This window comes from Lutjanus erythropterus, chromosome 2 (genome assembly GCF_056507025.1).
Source record: "Lutjanus erythropterus isolate fLutEry1 chromosome 2, fLutEry1.hap2, whole genome shotgun sequence".
In the NCBI taxonomy this organism is placed as follows: Eukaryota; Metazoa; Chordata; class Actinopteri; order Lutjaniformes; family Lutjanidae; genus Lutjanus; species Lutjanus erythropterus.
In genome coordinates this window covers 36596070-36617408 of record NC_139318.1, presented here as the reverse complement: position 1 = coordinate 36617408, position 21339 = coordinate 36596070, and the positions used below count along the sequence as shown (strand labels likewise).

The 21339-nt window shown below is 35.1% G+C and overlaps 1 protein-coding gene and 1 long non-coding RNA gene across 2 annotated transcripts in view; one reads left to right on the top strand and one right to left on the bottom strand.

The window, feature by feature from the left end:
- The window catches only part of LOC146332062 (metabotropic glutamate receptor 4-like), a 233787-nt gene extending 223689 nt beyond the window's left edge, over window positions 1–10098 (top strand). The window contains exons 10-11 of the mRNA XM_084738654.1: window positions 3775–4021; window positions 9797–10098. Coding sequence (XP_084594780.1) covers window positions 3775–4021; window positions 9797–9846 — 297 coding nt within the window. The 3' untranslated portion in view covers window positions 9847–10098. The remainder of the gene's footprint in view (window positions 1–3774; window positions 4022–9796) is intronic.
- Window positions 10099–10131: 33 nt separating this feature from the next.
- The window catches only part of LOC146332060 (uncharacterized), a 114197-nt gene continuing 102989 nt past the window's right edge, over window positions 10132–21339 (bottom strand). Inside the window, exon 3 of the long non-coding RNA XR_014772026.1 lies at window positions 10132–10252. This is a non-coding gene — a long non-coding RNA (uncharacterized LOC146332060). The remainder of the gene's footprint in view (window positions 10253–21339) is intronic.

Sequence of the window (21339 nt, the reverse complement as noted above, 5' to 3'; positions counted from 1 at the left end):
ATGTATTTCACTCCTTTTTTGAGTGAGAATGCCAGAATTAATTTATATGCTTGTAAGTTTGAGTTTTGGACAGTTGGACAGACAAAATGACACTTGGATATCTGGAAGTAGTTTTCACTGTTTTCAGATTTTCATACATTTTATCACATCATGAACTATATACTGGCAGTATTTTGATTTAGATTTTAATAATATCCTGTTATTATTTCAGCTCTATCCTGGAGCCCTATTTTAAATTATGATTAATTAACTGACCTCAAGGATGGCTTTGAAGATGGCTATTCTTGGTTGAAAGGCAGCGTGTTTTTTTTCTCTGTTCATGTGAGTAACAGCTTGGGTTCAACAGTCCGTCCCTGAGGCAGCAGTGAACCGAGCCCAGAGCAGTTCACTGGTTAACACTCCCTACAGCTGGGAGGGGACCACTGCAGCTGTCCCTCTCTCATACAGCCTCCCTTCTCTCCATTGTTCTCTCCAGCCAGCAGTCCCACATGGTAGCAGGACTGGCTGAGATGAGATGCAGCCAGTCTGGGGGGAAAGCACCGTGGAGAGTCACAAATAATAAAAACAAACAAGATATTCAAGCAGGGGTCACATCTGGGGAGCTAAATGTTACTCTGCTTTGATGAAAGCCCAGCAGGGATCTACTGAGGGTCACTCAGTAACCGATGAAAACTCGCCCAGTCAAAAGGAAGAGACACTACTCTAAAGGTAGACTCATATCAAATATTTATAGTTGAAGGTACAAAGCCCATGAAGGAGAGCCGGTGTTAGCAGAGTCTCATATCGTGGCCTTAGAATATGTTTGATCCTGATCTTCCTGCACAAGGCAAGAACGTATATTTGAATACTTCTGTCAACGGTGGTTTAATCACAGCTGTAAATCAGTTCTCATGGCGGCCAAAGAACAATAATACACTTTTTTAAATTCTGCACCTACTCATTTCCGATGAGATTCAGATCGCTCTTACCCACAGCTGTGTTATATATTGAAAATGTGTCATCCTACAGAGAAAATAATACATATCTAGCCCTTATGATTTATTTTGTATTTCAATCTAAAGACGTATATTCCTTTAGAAGTCAGGAACTGAAAGTATGTCTTATTAATGACCTCTCAAAGTGAAAAACAAACAAACAGCAGAAAAAAGTGCAGTGATACTTTATGTTAAATCACATAGCAGCGATGCAGACCAGCTGCTGGATCGTCAGCCTTCAGAGCAGGATTGAATTTGTTGCTTACTGATCAAATTTGGATTAGGGGCAGCATTTTTTGTTAAATGTTTTTGACATATGAGGAAGTCAGCAGGCAAGAGAGACAGACTACATTGAAACTTCATCTATTTCCATACTTGGATGGTTATTGTGCTGTTTACTGGAAGACAATGCATTTATCTGCATGGTGAATCCCAGTAATAACAGCCTTTCATATTCGCATATAAGATTTTTTTTTCCCCCTCAGATGATACTGCCGACTGCCAGTTTCTGCCCACGTAGAGAGTAAATAGACTATATCCTGCAACACTGTGTCACAGCCCTGATAACTGGGAAGACATGACAGGAAGTGGAGGCCTCAGCCTCAAACATTGATGTCATGTTGGATACAGTGATAGATATCTGTTTGTACATTATCACTTTTTTATTAGATGGTGAGCACACAGGGACCCACATGTAAAGTAGAGTGTTTTGGTTCTGTAGAGCAATATTTCTCAAACCCCAGGCAGTGGGTTAGTTCCAGGCCAAAGAACATTCGCTATCAGATGATATTTAGCCAAAAAAAAAAGAAGCAGAATAATTTATGTGAGCCCATTTCAACCAATATAAAAAAGAAGAACCTGTAGTAGTAGTACCAAGATTACATAAGGCTGATACTGACTTGTTTATTGGCCTCTTTCAAACATTGTTGGGCGCTGTAGGATTCTGGCTTGTGACATTCATATGCAGCTGATGTTACAGTGTCATATGTTTATGGTTTATAGAGGTATCTGTTGGTCCCATCTCTCATACTATCTTAAAATAATGACAAATTTATATCGAAATAATGATGGAGTTGTGTGAAATCCCATTTCTGTCAATGTAAAAAAAAGGATTCTGTAAGTCATCACAATGAGAAACTTTGTTGAAATGATCTGAAAGTATCTGAAAATAAGTTTGCATGTCAAAATAATGAATAAGTATCTCAAAATAATGAATTAGTATCTCAAAATAATGACTTATCTCAAAATAATGCGTTAGAATGTAAAAATAATTACTCAGCATATAAAAATAATGAGAATGAATAAGGCTAATTTGTGAGTTTCTTGTTATTTTGAGATGCAAAGTCATTATTTTGAGAAAATATCTCATTATTGTGAGATTCAGTGTCACTAAGACACTAAGTCAATATTTTGAGATAAGTCATTTTTTAAGTTTTTGATTTTGATGCCATACCAAGTCATTATTTTGAAATATTAAGTCTTCCATCTTATTATTATAGACTATTGATATGCAATTTGTGGAGGTATTACGTTACGTGCACGTGGCTAGGTCTGTCTTTTCTGTTTCTTTCGTCATCACTCTGTCAAGCCTACAACAATAGCAGAGTGCTGACTTTGAACTAAAGTTGGTCATAAGTAGGTGATCAGTCATCACTCACTTGAGCTGCTCGTTCTGCATGTGCTGTGTTTCTGTTGCTGCATTCACACAAGCTTGACCGATAAATTAGATCACATTTGATTATAACTGTATTAGATCAATTAGATTTTTTTTTTCATTTTTGTAGCTGTTAACTCGCATGCAAACTAAAGGTTCATTTCAAATTAGTTCATATTTGATTATGAACTCAAATAACTAAGTTGATTTGTATAGCACCTTTCAGAAATATTAAAATAGCAGAGATTTAAAAAAAAAAAAAACAGCACAGAACTGACAAATAACAGCATGTAGGCCAACTAAAAAAAATAGCTCAGAATTACAAGTCAGATGATAAAATGAACAGTTTTTCCCACTCGCCTGCACATAATTACAGTGTGAACGATGGGATGTGACCGTGACATATTACTGTTGTAACAGTAAAAAGCAAAGATGATTGTACAGATAAAATGCCTAATGTGTGCCTACAAATGGTAAAGACCTACTGTAGAGAAAGATGTTTGGATATATTCAAGTCGGCAGTTTGTTTAAATTGTAACTTCTGTGACACAACTTAATTCCTCTCAGCCGGCCAGTCAAGCAGTCACAACATCGTAAGATGTACAGAAATTACACTTGCTTCCTTTCTTTAATGCTTCCCTGAAGATGACTCATTAATTTGCCGCAGCTTTGAAAACAATTAAAATGCAATGAGTGAGAATGATACTCGGAGTCGCCCTCCCCCATGATTCAGAGGGTTTGACCATGTGTAAAATTTTCACGAGCTTGTTTCTGTTTTACGGCCGCGCTTGTTATGAGTGAGAATAGGATCCAATCGAGTGGCTTTATCAAATGCGAGCCGTGATGGCCATATTAAAACTAGTATGGCAGAAAATTAAACAAACAAGGTGGCCTTGGCTGGTTTGGAAGACGCGCCATAAAAGCAGATGAGATGCTGATTTAAAACAAGTTTTATAACATTGCTTGCATTGCTACTTCAACAACAGCTTGGCCAACAAACGGGTCATTGGATGCTCTAATTAGAATGATACAGAGCAGATGTCACTTGACTGTACAGGCCACTACCCATATAGAAAAAAAAACAGCACAATCCACAGCCAAACAAAGGACTAAACTGCTTGTGTTGTACATGTTTTGTGTTTGCAGATGTACATCCAAACAACCACCCTGACCATCTCTGTGAGCCTGAGCGCCTCGGTGTCCCTCGGGTTGCTCTATATGCCGAAGGTCTACGTGGTTCTCTTCCACCCCGAGCAGAATGTGCCAAAGCGCACACGCAGCCTCAAGGCCGTGGTTACCGCAGCCACCATGTCCAACAAGTTCAACCCCAAGGCCGGACTCAGACCCAACGGAGAAGCCAAGACCGAGCTGTGTGAAAGCCTCGAAACACAAAGTGAGTACAGAAAATGCTAATGAGGAGGTGTCGACTAACAACCCACTGAGTCTTTTTTTCCCTCTGGTACGTTTTTGTCCTTCAGTGTTTGTAAATCAAACACATTGATGCAGAGATCGGAAGCAGAATAGAAAATAATTACTTATTAACAGATGTGTAGCATGTTATTTAACACTTCATTGAATCCAGTAAATGTGCCACCGTTCAGTTGGATGGGGAGGCAGAGTGGGGGGTAGTCTATTGTTTGTGAATCAGAAGCAACCATTACCAGATTCTCAATTACAGTGTGTGTGAGGAAGGGTGAAGTCAAGAAGAAACAGATTACAGTTTTCAACAGAGAGCAGACTCTGCAGTTCAGCTAGGGCTGGGAAATAAATTGATATTGTGATCTGAGACTAGATATCATTGATTTGGTTTGATACAGTTTAAGTTTTCCTGGTTTTAAAGGCAGCATTACAGTAAAGTCATGAAATTGTATGAACTCACCAGACTGTTCTAGCTGTTCTATTATTTGCCTTTACCCACTTAGTCATCATGTCCATATTACTGATTGTTTTTCATCAAAAATCAATTAATTGTGTTCATATTGAGTGAGTCTGTTTGGGGTGTTACGATTCACCAAATCTACAGTTCCATTTGAATCGACATAGATTAAACCATTGAAAGAACAATCAAGACTAGTACAGTTCCATTCAGGTTTCACTTTAAATATATATATATATATATGTTTGACACTGATGTTAAACTACTAGTCTTAATCATTGATTTTATACCCTGACCACTGTCATCTACATTTTCAAATCTTCTTTAAAAAGATGTCTAAATGGTATGAACTGTGATAATAATGGCCAATAAGCTACGATGTGTCGTCTTTGAAATGTGTTTTTTCTCTTCAGACATGCGCCAAATGCTGCAGGATTTGAGAGAAACAAAAGAGAGCGAATTACAGTTCTGCCTTTGATTTCAATTTTGATTAAATTTAGCTAATTCTGACCAATTTTTGATTTAATATTGAAATCGTGGCACCCCTAATATGTTACCGACATCAGTTCAACAATGCAACTACATAAACGCTTAAAACATGGTAATTGATAATTATTCAGTCATCATTATTTCATTGAATTTATTGGGTACACTTGAAATACCACATACAAAAATGTATCTTCTTCTGTTTACACCACAGAATTGTTTCAATTAGCACAGTAACAATTTTGGTTATTGAATATTTGTTTAAGTCCCAGGGCTCCAGCAATAAGGTGGTTTATGGTGACAAGATGCGCAGACAGTCAGCCTCCTGCAGTGGGTCCCAAACTCTTAAGCCATGCACCTTTTTCTCCATCCCGACCAGGTTGATACAGCCTCAGTCACCAACACCTTCAAAAGAAGAAACATAGCCTATTTATAGCTGTCGCCATGGTGAAGGCAGCAGATGCTATTAAAGATATTGCAACAATTTGAAATAAATTGCAATAAAGTTACACATGATCTGCCACATAAAGAATAAAGAGAACGGTACATCCATTAGATCAGATACAGTAAGTTCTCCTGCTGATTGAAGACAGAGGGAGAGTGAATAGACCCAGTAACCTAATAATAATAATAACGCCAAAATTACATCTTTCCTGGTGTGCACCCCTTACGGGTAGCTGGCATGCCTCACTTGGGGAAACTGTGGTCTAATGATTACTTTTCTTGATAAGTCAATCATTTTATAAAATCGCAGAGGACTGAAAAATGCCCATTGAAATTTTCCAGAGAAGTCAATCATTTTATAAAATCGCAGAGGACTGAAAAATGCCCATTGAAATTTTCCAGAGCTTAAGGTGAGCTATTTAAATAGCTTGTGTCCATTTGACCGACAGTCCAGACCCCTGAAATGTTCAGTTGCTCTCATATACTGTGACAAAGAAAAGCAACAGCTCCTCACATTTAAACAGGTCACACCAGCTGCCAGTGTTTGCCATTTTTGAAAAATGGCTAAACCAATAAAATCAATTATAACAACTGCCTTTTAATTTTAAGTTGATTAACCAATTAATTAATCAGCTAATTGTTTAAGCAGTAGTTGACAAATAAGGAGTTGATTGCTTTGCTCAAAAATTAGTAGTTGGTACCAAATGACATTCATACCCATCAGGTGAACTTACAATCTTTGACAAAACAACAGTGTAATGAGGACTACATTACTCAGGAGACTGTCTGCAGAATGTGATTGTCAGTAGACCGTCCTCACAACAGCAGAACCAACAGCTGATGGAGCAGAATGAGGGGAGATTGCTCACTAGTTAATCCATCGTGGATGGAGTTTTTCTCTCAGATGGATAAAAAGTCAATAAGGAAAAATGTCAGTTAATATACCTGAGTGATGTGCCTTATAAATATTTTTAGGCTATTCTGTGATATACAGTACAATATATATCTCAATATACACATTTTGAAAAATTAAATATTCGTTTATGTCACAAGTCTCTAACAACAAGGTAGTTTTCACCTTTTTGACCTTTCTTTTAAGTTTAGAAAGACACAGATGCACTTCAGTAAATAAAGAGTGCTGTTGATCATGGAAGAGGGTTTATCATGACAAGATGAGCAGTCAATTAATTTACTGCAGCAGCTCCCAAACTTTTAAATGCACCTTTGTCTACATCCTGACCAGACTGATTCATCTCCAATCCCCCACACCTTCAATAAAAGAAACGCAGCCTGTTTATAGTCGCTACCACGGTGACGGCAGCACATTTAGATGCTGTTAAAGATGTCGAAGTGATTTGAAATAAATAGCAATACAGATCATGATCTGCCACGTGAAGAATAAAGAGAATGACACCTGCACAGGATCTGACACAGATAGATACAGTAGGTTCTCCTGCTGATTGAAGACAGAGACAGAGAGAGACGCATGAGTAGGACTAAATAAGAATATCCAAAATTACACCATTACATTTGCAACAGGTGCCCTTTAATTTTGTGTCGTTCAACTAATCAATTATTCGATTAATTGCCTCATCTGTAGATAATAAATGAAAAGAATGACTATTTTAGAAAATTCAGTTAAAACCTTAAGATTTAAAGGCTGTAGAAATATACAAATGTGAGAAAGACTTACATTTTAATGTCATAAATGAATTAACTTTAACACCAATGAATGTACTCATAAATGACTTAAACTACTTAAAACAGTTTAAGTCATTTATGAAGTCAAATATCTGCTTCGTCCAGCATCTCAAATGTACCAATTTAGACCTTTTTACAGTTTTATATTGATGGACAAAACACTGAACTTTGACATCTCATTTTGGGCTCCGGGAAAATGTGATGGGCATTTTTCACAGTTAACTGACAGATTAAACCACTGAAAGAACAATCAAGACTAGTGTTTCCTACAGAATGATGTAGATAACTGTGGCAGTTAATTCTACTTAATTCCCTCCCTCTACAGTATGTGTCTGCTCTATTGACTTACGGTTTGTCAGCAGTATGTTTTATAAAGTTGCTCAAAAAGAAAAAAAACAGAACTTTTTGTATTTTTCCACCCACAGTTCTGCTGAGTCTCAACTACAGCAGGTGAGCCACGTGGGAAGAGGCTTGTTTATGACATAGCCTACCGAAACCATTGTTGTACCGCATGACAAAGACACCAAACAGGTGCACTTACAAACATCTAATAAACAACAGCACAAACAGGCACATATACACAGGAGACTTTCTGTGTTTCTCTGCAGAATGAACAGCAGAATGTGATTGTCAGTAGACCATTCTCGTAACAGCAGAACGAATATGCAATTGGGCAGAGTGAGGAGAGATTGTCAGTTACTTAATCGATCGTGGATGGAATTTTTCTCTCAGATAAATAAAAATTAATAAATAAAGTCATTCTAAAATACCAGATAAATTTCAGGCATAGCCACGATATATGGTATAAATATCTCAATATACACATTTTCTCTGAAATAACATACCATAAATTTTCAAAATGTGATGATTTCATAGAATATGATGCATCGTTGTAGATTAAGCAACAATATAAAGTAGGGTTTGGCTGTTTTTATCATCTATTAATATTGCGACAGTATTTTAGATGCCTTCACAAAATATTAAAACAATGAGATTTTCGATAAATAATCATCAGTAATGTGGATCTAATGATTAAGTGGGTAAAGGCAAATGAGCAGCGGTCTAGTTAGTTCAGAAAATTGCATCACTTTACTGTGATGCAGCCCTTAAAACCAGGAAAAGACAACACTTATACTATATCACGATATCGATATTATATCGATATATCGCCATGTCCTTCTCTGTGGCAAACCCAGGTCAAGTCTATGTGTGGGAAACACTGAAGACATCAATGATGAAAAACAGTGTTTGCAGCCAGGGTTTGAACACACTGTAAATAATCAAAGAGGCATCTGACTCCTTTCTGACGCAGCTGAATCTCCTGTGTGTGCCTCCTCCTAATCTCAATACCAATAAAAGTGCTTGGCTCTACTGTATCAGTAACACACCCTGGATTTATACAAGTGAAGTAAATAACGACTTCAGCAATTGAGTCACCAGAAATTACTCATGTGACGTCCAGGACGCTCTTCCCCGGCTCGCCTCAGGCACAAAAAAGGTTTTAGCCGGTCACGTCCGTCACCAGAGACACATTCCCTCCGTCTGTCCTGAACTAACAAGAAATTGAGCCCATTGTCACACATTTTAAAGCTGTGTTTACTCCTTACTCTTCATACTAACAGCAGTGAGAAATGTTTCCCTTCATGGCAGAATAAAGGAGCTGACATTGTATTTACTGTTAACAAAGAATGCTGAAATCGATACAAACTGTGTGACAATACACCGGAGTAACAATGGCACACTGCGGTGAGGCCCATCAAAATAGCTACATGTAAACACAGAGTGCAACAATAATTCCTATCTTACTTTAAGTCTGTGTGGAGGGTTAATAGAGCCTTTTGTTACAATAAGTGGCGAGAAGGCAAAGTCCCAGAATTGATAGCCAGCAGCAATTTATCCTGATGGGGTTAGCGTTTACAGGGGCCGCACAGTGCATGGCTATTTGAATAAGCACCATTTGTCATTGTCATCGCCACTGTGGATATATGGCTTGATGAAATTGAAAAATTCCTGTCTGGGCCAGCTCCCACAACTGCCGAGATCTGGTGGTGATATGTCAGGATTTATCTGCTCCACCTCAGCGAATCAGCTAACACAGTCTGGGGAGACAACTGGAAAGTTGAGGCCTGATAGCTGAAGGAAAAGGGGGGGCGGTGGCGGCGGTGGGGGGGCAGTGGGCTTTACTGAAACCTCCATCTGTTGTTGGTAATACGGGCATGTGTTGAAGACAGAAATATAGCCAGAGAGTCGAGGAATTTGAGGGAGTTATTGGCATTTATGCAGCACAAGGACTAAACAACAAGTGAACACTCATTTTCAGCCGTTATTTGAAGGTATCTGCTTATTTTTTCACGATTTTGAAACCTTATTTTATACACTTGGTGATTTGTTTTGTGTCAATTTAATTTACCTGGGAGGTAAATAACACGCTTTTCTGTGGTGTGACAAACTCAGAGCTTATATTTAATATTGCTTTACACTGACTTTAAAACAAAAATGTAGCAAAATTTGATGAAGTTACTGACTGCAGCATCTGTACGTGCCGCCATTTCATCTGACACCAGGAAAATATGGCCAAACAGACGCCCTCGCCTTCTCATCTCACGTTACATTAGTTCACCTTGACTCCCTTTGACTCGCCCTCTCATTCTTCTCTTTCAGCTTTCTCAACAAAGCAAACCTACATCAGCTACAGCAACCATGCAATCTAAGGGACAAAGGTTCTTATCATAATTCAGGATTTCCACCCTGATGGAGAAAAAAACACAAAGTGGAATTTCACGCGACCGGAAAGAAAAAAAAAAAAATCATTGTTCGGGTGGAGATCACAGAAGCGTTGCCCAAAGACGTGACACGGTGAGGAAGAGACCACAGGGACGGACAAAACGGGGGACCAGAACAGATAACAATACAATTGTAAGGTTCCATCTTCTGTCTGCCTCACAAGAATACACACACACACACACACACACAAAAAAAAAAGAAAAATGAAAAATACTTGCATGGCAGAGGCCTGGAGTTTGAAGGATGGCGCTTTCCTTTTGAGTGTTTACATTTCAGCTATGCCCTCTTTCAAAGACCTCTCTGTCATCTAGAGCAGCGCTGACTGAAACTGAACTGAAACGAAGAATATGTTCAGGTGTTCTCAATGTTGTCTGCCAGTTTTTGCAAACTGTAATTAATCTTAAAACCTTCAAGGCATCACAAGGGATTAATCAACACCAAAAAGGCATGAAAACATGGTCCATGGATTTCTAAGAGGGGCTTGTTTGTTTTTTTATTTCCAAATGTATTCCAGTCTCACGAGACAAAGGACTGGAAACGGTGATCATCTCAACAATGCAACAAATCTCCAACGAGACTCCATGTATTTTTATTTTCTCTTCCAGGTTTCTGCTGAGTTAATACGAATGACTACACGTATAAGATGGTATCTGCCGATTTTGAGCATGCCAGTTTCAACATCCTGTGTTGTGTTGTTAAAAAAAAATATAAGAAAAAGAAAAAACAATATCTTTGGAATGCGTTTAAACTCTGTTGCAGCGTTGTTAAACAATTGTTTGGGCCCGAGCCTATTGTGCGTTAAAAACTGTTCTCAAATGGTGAAGGTCTAGTGAGTGATTATTTATCTGTGCTTAAGTGAGGCCATGATTTGTATTACCAGCTAGCCTAAGGCTGCCACTGCCCTCCGCATACCTGTATGTGCTTTGAAACAGCAGCTCGTGGTTAAAATAGACAGTATTTTAGCCAGGAGCTCTTACTGTAAGCTGTCATCCAGGATGACCCCGCCCCCCCCCCCCATCACTGCCACCAGCTCTTCTCTTGGTCACATGTCGTGTAAGGGTAAAGCTTAGCTGTACAGATCCATTAGGAGGGGAATTAAGATGAAGTATGCCCTTGAGAGGATTGTGCAATATGCCCTGAAGGTGATATCCATAATGGACCAGCTACTGAGAAAATTCATTACTATACATGTCCTCCTCGGGCACTCTCATGATAAGGAGGAGGTGTCAGGAAGTTGTAAGGCTTTTCAACAAATGAAAATCTAATTGCAAAAGTATACAATATCTCTATCAATCACCCCGAGCTGGCTGAACAGATTAATAGTTGGCTTCGTGCAGTATAAAAGCCCTCTAATGTCTTGGGGGAAAACACTGTGGGGTCATTTGTGTTGTGAATTCAATGCTGCTTTTCATGCCTCCTTCTGTATTACTTTCAACACCATTTGTGTTGCAGAATAAAATGTGAGTGCTGACCAAATTAAATGGCAAGTTAATGTATGTTATTAAATAGATTGATGATGTCTGCTTTATGTCCTGACATATCCTAAAATTGGGGAAAATGTACAAAAAGATAACAGTGCCTGGCTATCTGACTATGTATTTGTAAAACCTCATGAAAACTAATGAAGTGTGTGACGCATGTTTAGTTTTTTTTATACAAAATTTTATTTCTATTAAAAATGTTTTCAAACTTCAACATCCATTTTCAGGTTTGTGTGAGAAATCTACAGGTTTGTTTGTTCATTAATTTGACCATTAGTCAAATGATTCACTTCAAAATCAAATATACATATTTCCTATCCTCTGGCCTGTAGTGCTGTTTTTCCATTTAGTTAGTTTGGTTTGAGTCTCTGAGTTTTGAAGCAATCATCCATAGAGATGTCTGTTCTCGCTCTAATATAATGGAAGTAGATGTTCAATAACTCAATGTGAACTCAGCAGCAGTTATTCTCTTCACAAATCATGACTCAGTTACTTCTACAGCAGGAAGAAAGAAGGTCCAGTAGATTCTACTGCAAAAAGAAAGTAGTTTTGGTAAATTCTACCACAGAAAGACAGTAGTACTGATATATTCTACTGCAAAAAGAAAGACGTTCCAGTATATTTTACCATAAAAAGAAAGCAGTTCTGGCAGATTCTACAGCACTAAGAAAGTAGTTCCGGTAAATTCTACTGCAGAAAGAAAGTAGTTCCGCTAGATTCAAAAGAAAATAGTCCTGGTGCTTAGAGCACCACAAGCCATGTGCCATTTAGGTCCATTATGTTGAAGAGAAGGCAGACAACTCTATGAATGATTACTCCAAAACTCTGCAACTCACACCAAAGCTATATAGATGGATAAATAGCACTATAGGTAAGAGGAAAAAAAAAATATGTGTTTAGGATTTTAGGGTGAACTGCCCCTTTAAAAATTGAAAGGAGGACTACTTTTTAACCCTCTATGGTACACATTATGATGCCAGTGAGGGAAAAAATGTTTGGAGTGTTTTTATGTCTCAAAATAGACTAAATAAACATAATCTGAAGAAATTTTATTTTTATTTTTATTTTTGGAAGTTTTTGGGGTTCGTTGCCTGTAGGCAACATTGTACCATAATGGTGCATAAGTGAAAAAGAACGTTCCTTTTCCAATTTGAACATTGTTTATTTCATAAACATATGCAAAAATATTCAATAACATCAAGAAGTCACAATTCATTTTAAATTTTAAATTAAAAAGAATTATGAAAAGAATTTAAATATATATGTATGTATATATGTATGTATGTATGGTCATATGCATGTATGCATGGTCATATGTATGTATGTATTCTCATATGTATGTATGTATGTATGTATGTATGTATGTATATATGCTCATATGTATGTATGCTCATATGTATGTATGTATGTATGTATGGTCACATTTATGTATGTATGCATGGTCATATGTATGTATGTATGTATGCATGTATGTATGTATGTATGGTCATATGTATGTATGCATGGTCATATGTATGTATGTATTCTCATATGTATGTATGTATGTATGTATGTATGGTCATATATATGTATGTATGTATGTATGTCATATGTATGTATGTATGCTGATATGTATGTATACATGGTCATATGTATGTATGTATGCTCATATGTATGTATGCATGGTCATATGTATGTGTGTATTCTCATGTGTATGTATGTATGTATGTATGTATGTATGCATGCTCATATGTATGTATGTTTGTATGCATGGTCATATGTTTGGTCATATGTATGAATGTATGCTCATATGTATGTATGCTCATATGTATGTACGTATGTATGTATGTATGCATGGTCATACGTATGACCATATGTATGTATGTATGTATGTGTGTATGTATGTATGGTCATATGAATGTATGCATGGTCATATGTATGTATGGTCGTATGTATGTATGTATTTATGCTCATATGTATGTATGTATGTATGTTCATATGTATGTATGTATGTATGCTCATATGTATGTATGTATGTATGTATGTATGCATGTATGGTCATATGTATGTGTGCTCATATGTATGTATGCTCATCTGTATGTATGTATGTATGTATGGTCATATGTATGTATGTATGTATGGTCATATGTATATATGTGTATGTATGTATGTACGGTCATATGTATATATGTATGTATGTATGTATATATGTATGGTCATATGTATGTATGCATGGTCATATGTATGTATGTATTCTCATATGTATGTATGTATGTATGGTCATATATATGTATGTATGTATGTATGTATGTATGTATGTATGCTCATATGTATGTATACATGGTCATATGTATATATGTATGCTCATATGTATGTATGCATGGTCATATGTATGTATGTATTCTCATGTGTATTTATGTATGTATGCTCATATGTATGTATGTATGTATGTATGCATGGTCATACGTATGACCATATGTATGTATGTATGTGTGTATGTATGTATGGTCATATGAATGTATGCATGGTCATATGTATGTATGGTCGTATGTATGTATGTATTTATGCTCATATGTATGTATGGTCATATGTATGTATGTATGTATGTATGCTCATATGTATGTATGCATGGTCATATGTATGTATGTATTCTCATGTGTATGTATGTATGTATGCTCATATGTATGTATGTATGTATGCATGGTCATACGTATGACCATATGTATGTATGTATGTGTGTATGTATGCATGGTCATACGTATGACCATATGTATGTATGTATGTGTGTATGTATGTATGGTCATATGAATGTATGCATGGTCATATGTATGTATGGTCGTATGTATGTATGTATTTATGCTCATATGTATGTATGGATGTATGTTCATATGTATGTATGTATGGTCATATGTATGTATGTATGTATGTATGCTCATATGTATGTATGTATGTATGCTCATATGTATACATGTATTGTCGTATGTATGTATGTATGTATGTATGCATGGTCATATGTATGTATGTATGTATGTATCTATGTATGTATGTATGTATGTATGCTCATATGTATGTATGTATGTATGTATGTTCATATGTATGTATGCATGGTCATATGTATGTATGTATGCTCATATGTATGTATGCATGGTCATATGTATGTATGTATTCTCATATGTATGTATGTATGTATGTATGCATGGTCATATGTATGACCATATGTATGTATGTATGTATGTGTGTATGTATGTATGGTCATATGAATGTATGCATGGTCATATGTATATATGGTCATATGTATGTATGTATGTATGTATGTATGTATGGTCATATGTATGTATGTATGCATGGTCACATGTATGTATGCATGTATGGTCATATGTATGTATGTATGTATGTATGTACGGTCATATGTATGTATGTATGTATGTATGTATGTATGTATGTATGTATGTATGTATGTATGGTCATATCCCTCTATGGTACACATTATGATGCCAGTGAGGGAAATGTGTTTTTATGTCTCAAAATAGACTAAATAAACATAATCTGAAGAAATTTTATTTTTATTTTTATTTTTATTTTTGGAAGTTTTTGGGGTTCGTTGCCTGCAGGCAACATTGTACCATAATGGTGCGTAAGTGAAAAAGAACGTTCCTTTTCCAATTTGAACATTGTTTATTTCATAAACATATGCAAAAATATTCAATAACATCAAGAAGTCACAATTCATTTTAAATTAAAAAGAATTATAAAAAGAATTTATATATATATATATGTATGTATGTATGTATGGTCATATATATGTATGTATGTATGTATGTATGTATGTATGTATGTATGTATGGTCATATGTATGTATGTATATATGCTCATATGTATGTATGTATGTATGTATGCTCACATGTATGTATGTATGCATGGTCATATGTATGTATGTATGTATGCATGTATGCTCATATGTATGTATGTATGTATGCATGGTCATACGTATGACCATATGTATGTATGTGTGTATGTATGTATGGTCATATGAATGTATGCATGGTCATATGTATGTATGGTCATATGTATGTATGTATGTATGGTCATATGTATACATGTATTGTCATAAGTATGTATGTATGTATGTATGTATGTATGTATGTATGTATGCTCGTATGTATGTATGTATGTATGTATGTATGCTCATATGTATGTATGTATGCATGGTCACATGTATGTATGCATGTATGGTCATATGTATGTATGTATGTATGTATGTATGTATGTATGTATGTATGGTCACATGTATGTATGCATGTATGGTCATATGTATGTATGTATGGTCATATGTATGTATGTATGTATGCATGTATGCTCATATGTATGTATGTATGTATGCATGGTCATACGTATGACCATATGTATGTATGTGTGTATGTATGTATGGTCATATGAATGTATGCATGGTCATATGTATGTATGGTCATATGTATGTATGTATGTATGGTCATATGTATACATGTATTGTCATAAGTATGTATGTATGTATGTATGTATGTATGTATGTATGCTCATATGTATGTATGTATGTATGTATGTATGTATGTATGCTCATATGTATGTATGTATGCATGGTCACATGTATGTATGCATGTATGGTCATATGTATGTATGTATGTATGTATGTATGTATGTATGTATGTATGGTCATATGTATGTATGTATATATGTTCATATGTATGTATGTATGCTCATATGTATGTATGCATGGTCATATGTATGTATGTATTCTCATATGTATGTATGTATGTATGTATGCATGTATGCTCATATGTATGTATGTATGCATGCATGGTCATATGTATGACCATATGTATGTATGTATGTATGTGTGTATGTATGTATGGTCATATGAATGTATGCACGGTCATATGTATGTATGGTCATATGTATGTATGTATGTATGTATGTATGTATGCTCATATGTATGTATGTATGTATGGTCATATGTATGTATGTATGCATGGTCACATGTATGTATGCATGTTTGGTCATATGTATGTATGTATGTATGTATGTTCATATGTATGTATGCATGGTCATATGTATGTATGCATGCTCATATGTATGTATGCATGGTCATATGTATGTATGTTTGTATGCTCATATGTATGTATGTATGTATGCATGTATACTCATATGTATGTATGTATGTATGTATGTATGCATGGTCATATGTATGTATGTATGTGTGTTTGTATGTATGGTCATATGAATGTATGCATGGTCATATGTATGTATGGTCACATGTATGTATGTATGTATGTATGTATGGTCATATGTATACATGTATTGTCATAAGTATGTATGTATGTATGTATGTATGTATGTATGTATGTATGCATGGTCATATGTATGTATGTATGTATGTATGGTCATATGTATGTATGTATGTATGTATGGTCATATGTATGTATGTATGCATGGACACATGTATGTATGCATGTATGGTCATATGTATGTATGTATGTATGTATGTATGTATGTATGTATGTATGGTCATATGTATGTATGTATGGTCATATGTATGTATGTATGTTCATATGTATGTATGCATGGTCATATGTATGTATACATGGTAATATGTATGTATGTATTCTCATATGTATGTATGTATATATGTATGTATGTATGTATGGTCATATGTATGTATGTATGTTCATATGTATGTATGCATGGTCATATGTATGTATGCATGGTCATATGTATGTATGTATTCTCATATGTATGTATGTATGTATGTATGTATGTATGGTCATATGTATGTATGTATGTATGTATGTATGCATGGTTGTATGTATGACCATATGTATGTATGTATGCATGTATGTGTATATGTATGTATGGTCATATGAATGTATGCATGCTCATATGTATGTATGGTCATATGTATGTATACATACATACATATATACATACATACATATGACCATACATACATATGACCATGCATACATACATACATACACATACATACATACATACATACATATGAGCATACATACATACATACATATGACCATACATGCATTCATACATACATACATACATATGACCATACATACATACATACGTACATACATATGAGCATACATACATATGAGCATACATACATACATACGTACATACATATGACCATACATACATATAAGCATACATTCATACATATGGCCAAACATATGACCATGCATACAAACATACATACATATGACCATACATACATAGATACATACATATGACCATATATACATATGACCATGCATACATACATACATATGACCATACATACATACATACATACATACATACATACATACATATGAGCATACATACATATGAGCATATATACACACATACATATGACCATACATACATACATACATACATACATACATATGAGAATACATACATACTTATGACCATGCATACATACATAAATATGACCATGCATACATACATATGAGCATACATACATACATATGACCATACATACATACATACATACATATATATGACCATACATACATACATACATACATACATACATACATACATACATACACATATATATATAAATTCTTTGTATAATTCTTTTTAATTTAAAATTTAAAATGAATTGTGACTACTTGATGTTATTGAATATTTTTGCATATGTTTATGAAATAAACAATGTTCAAATTGGAAAAGGAACGTTCTTTTTCACTTATGCACCATTATGGTACAATGTTGCCTACAGGCAACGAACCCCAAAAACTTCCAAAAATAAAAATAAAAATAAAAATAAAATTTCTTCAGATTATGTTTATTTAGTCTATTTTGAGACATAAAAACACATTTCCCTCACTGGCATCATAATGTGTACCATAGAGGGATATGACCATACATACATACATACATACATACATACATACATACATACATACATATGAGCATACATACATATGACCATGCATACATACATATGACCATACATACATACATATGAACATACATATATACATACATACATACATACATATGACCATACATACATATGACCATGCATACATTCATATGACCATACATACATACATACATACATACATACATACATATGAGCATACATGCATACATACATACATACATATGAGCATGCATACATTCATACATGTGACCATACATACATACATACATACATACGAGCATATATACATACATACATATGACCATACATACATACATACATACACATGAGAATACATACATACATATGACCATGCATACATACATATGAGCATACATACATACATATGACCATGCATACATACATATGAACATACATACATACATACATACATACATACATATGACCATACATACATACATACATACATACATATGAGCATACATACATACATACATATGACCATACATGCATACATACATACATACATACATATGAGCATACATACATACATACCTATGAGCATAAATACATACATACATACATATGAGCATACATACATACATACATATGAGCATACATACATACATACGTACATACATATGTAGGTCAGCGTAAGTTCAATCAGACCATCTATTACGCTGCCTTCATTCACAACTTTCCTTTACTCCGCCTCTCTCCTCTTATTCCCTCTAATCAGCTGTTTGTGGGCGTTCACCTTCGTCTTTACCATCCATTCAGATTTTGCCACGGTCGCAATAGCCAGTCAATTTGCTGCTGCCAAATCTTTAAATCGCCTCTGTCTTTGCTCCATCAGTTGTCATTCAGTCAATCGCGCGACCCTCCTCCACCCCTCTCTCCTCCAGTCACTGGACCCAGGTAGCAGAAGATGTTCACCTCGATCCTCCCTGACGCCCTCTCCTCCAGCCTTCAGGTCCAGGCAGCAGGAGTCCAGAGCCACTTCACCTCACCAGTCTCTGCTTTGCACCTCATCATCACCACCACCACCAGTGTCTAGACCCTGGGGGGGTTCTCTTCACGACAGCTTCATCACCCCCATTTATATATACATATTGTTTCACCTCATTGGGGTCTAACCACCAAAGACTGTTCATGTTTCATATATCATGCATGTGCCAATAAACCATTTCTCTTTTACTCTTAGTCTCTCCTGATTGAAATGAGCATACATACATATGAGCATACATTCATACATATGGCCAAACATATGACCATGCATACAAACATACATACATATGACCATACATACATACATACATACATTACCATATATACATATGACCATGCATACATACATACATATGACCATACATACATACATACATACATACATACATATATACTTATTATCATACATACATACATATGACCATACATACATATGAGCATGCATACATTCATATGACCATACATACATATACATACATACATACATACATACATACATACATATGGTCATACATATGACCATGCATACATACATACATATGACCATACATACATACATACATACATACATATGACCATACATACATACATACATACATACATACATACATATGAGAATACATACATACATATGACCATGCATACATACATATGACCATGCATACATACATATGAACATACATACATACATATGACCATACATACATACATACATACATATGACCATACATACATAGATACATACATATGACCATACATGCATACATACATGTGACCATGCATACATACATACATATGACCATACATACATACATATATACATACATACATATGACCATGCATACATACATACATACTTACATACATACATACTTATGACAATACATGTATACATATGACCATACATACATACATACATACATATGACCATACATACATATGACCATGCATACATTCATATGACCATACATACATATACACATACATACATACATATGGTCATACATATGACCATGCATACATACATACATACATACATACATACATACATACATACATATGAGCATACATGCATACATACATACATACATACATACATATGAGAATACATACATACATATGACCATACATACATATGACCATGCATACATTCATATGACCATACATACATACACACATACATACATACATATGGTCATACATATGACCATGCATACATACATACATACATACATACATACATACATACATACATACATACATACATATGAGCATACATGCATACATACATATGAGCATACATGCTTACATACATACATACCTACATATGAGAATACATACATACATATGACCATGCATACATACATATGACCATACATACATATGACCATGCATACATTCATATGACCATACATACATACACACATACATACATACATATGGTCATACATATGACCATGCATACAAACATACATACATATGACCATACATACATACATACATACATTACCATATATACATATGACCATGCATACATACATACATATGACCATACATACATACATACATATGGTCATACATATGACCATGCATACAAACATACATACATATGACCATACATACATACATACATACATTACCATATATACATATGACCATGCATACATACATACATATGACCATGCATACATATGAGCATGCATACATTCATATGACCATACATACATATACATACATACATACATACATACATATGAGAATACATACATACATATGACCATGCATACATACATATGACCATGCATACATACATATGAACATACAAACATACATATGACCATACATACATACATACATACATATGACCATACATACATACATACATATGACCATACATGCATACATACATGTGACCATGCATACATACATACATATGACCATACATACATATATACATACATACATATGAGCATACATACATACATACATACATACATACATATGAC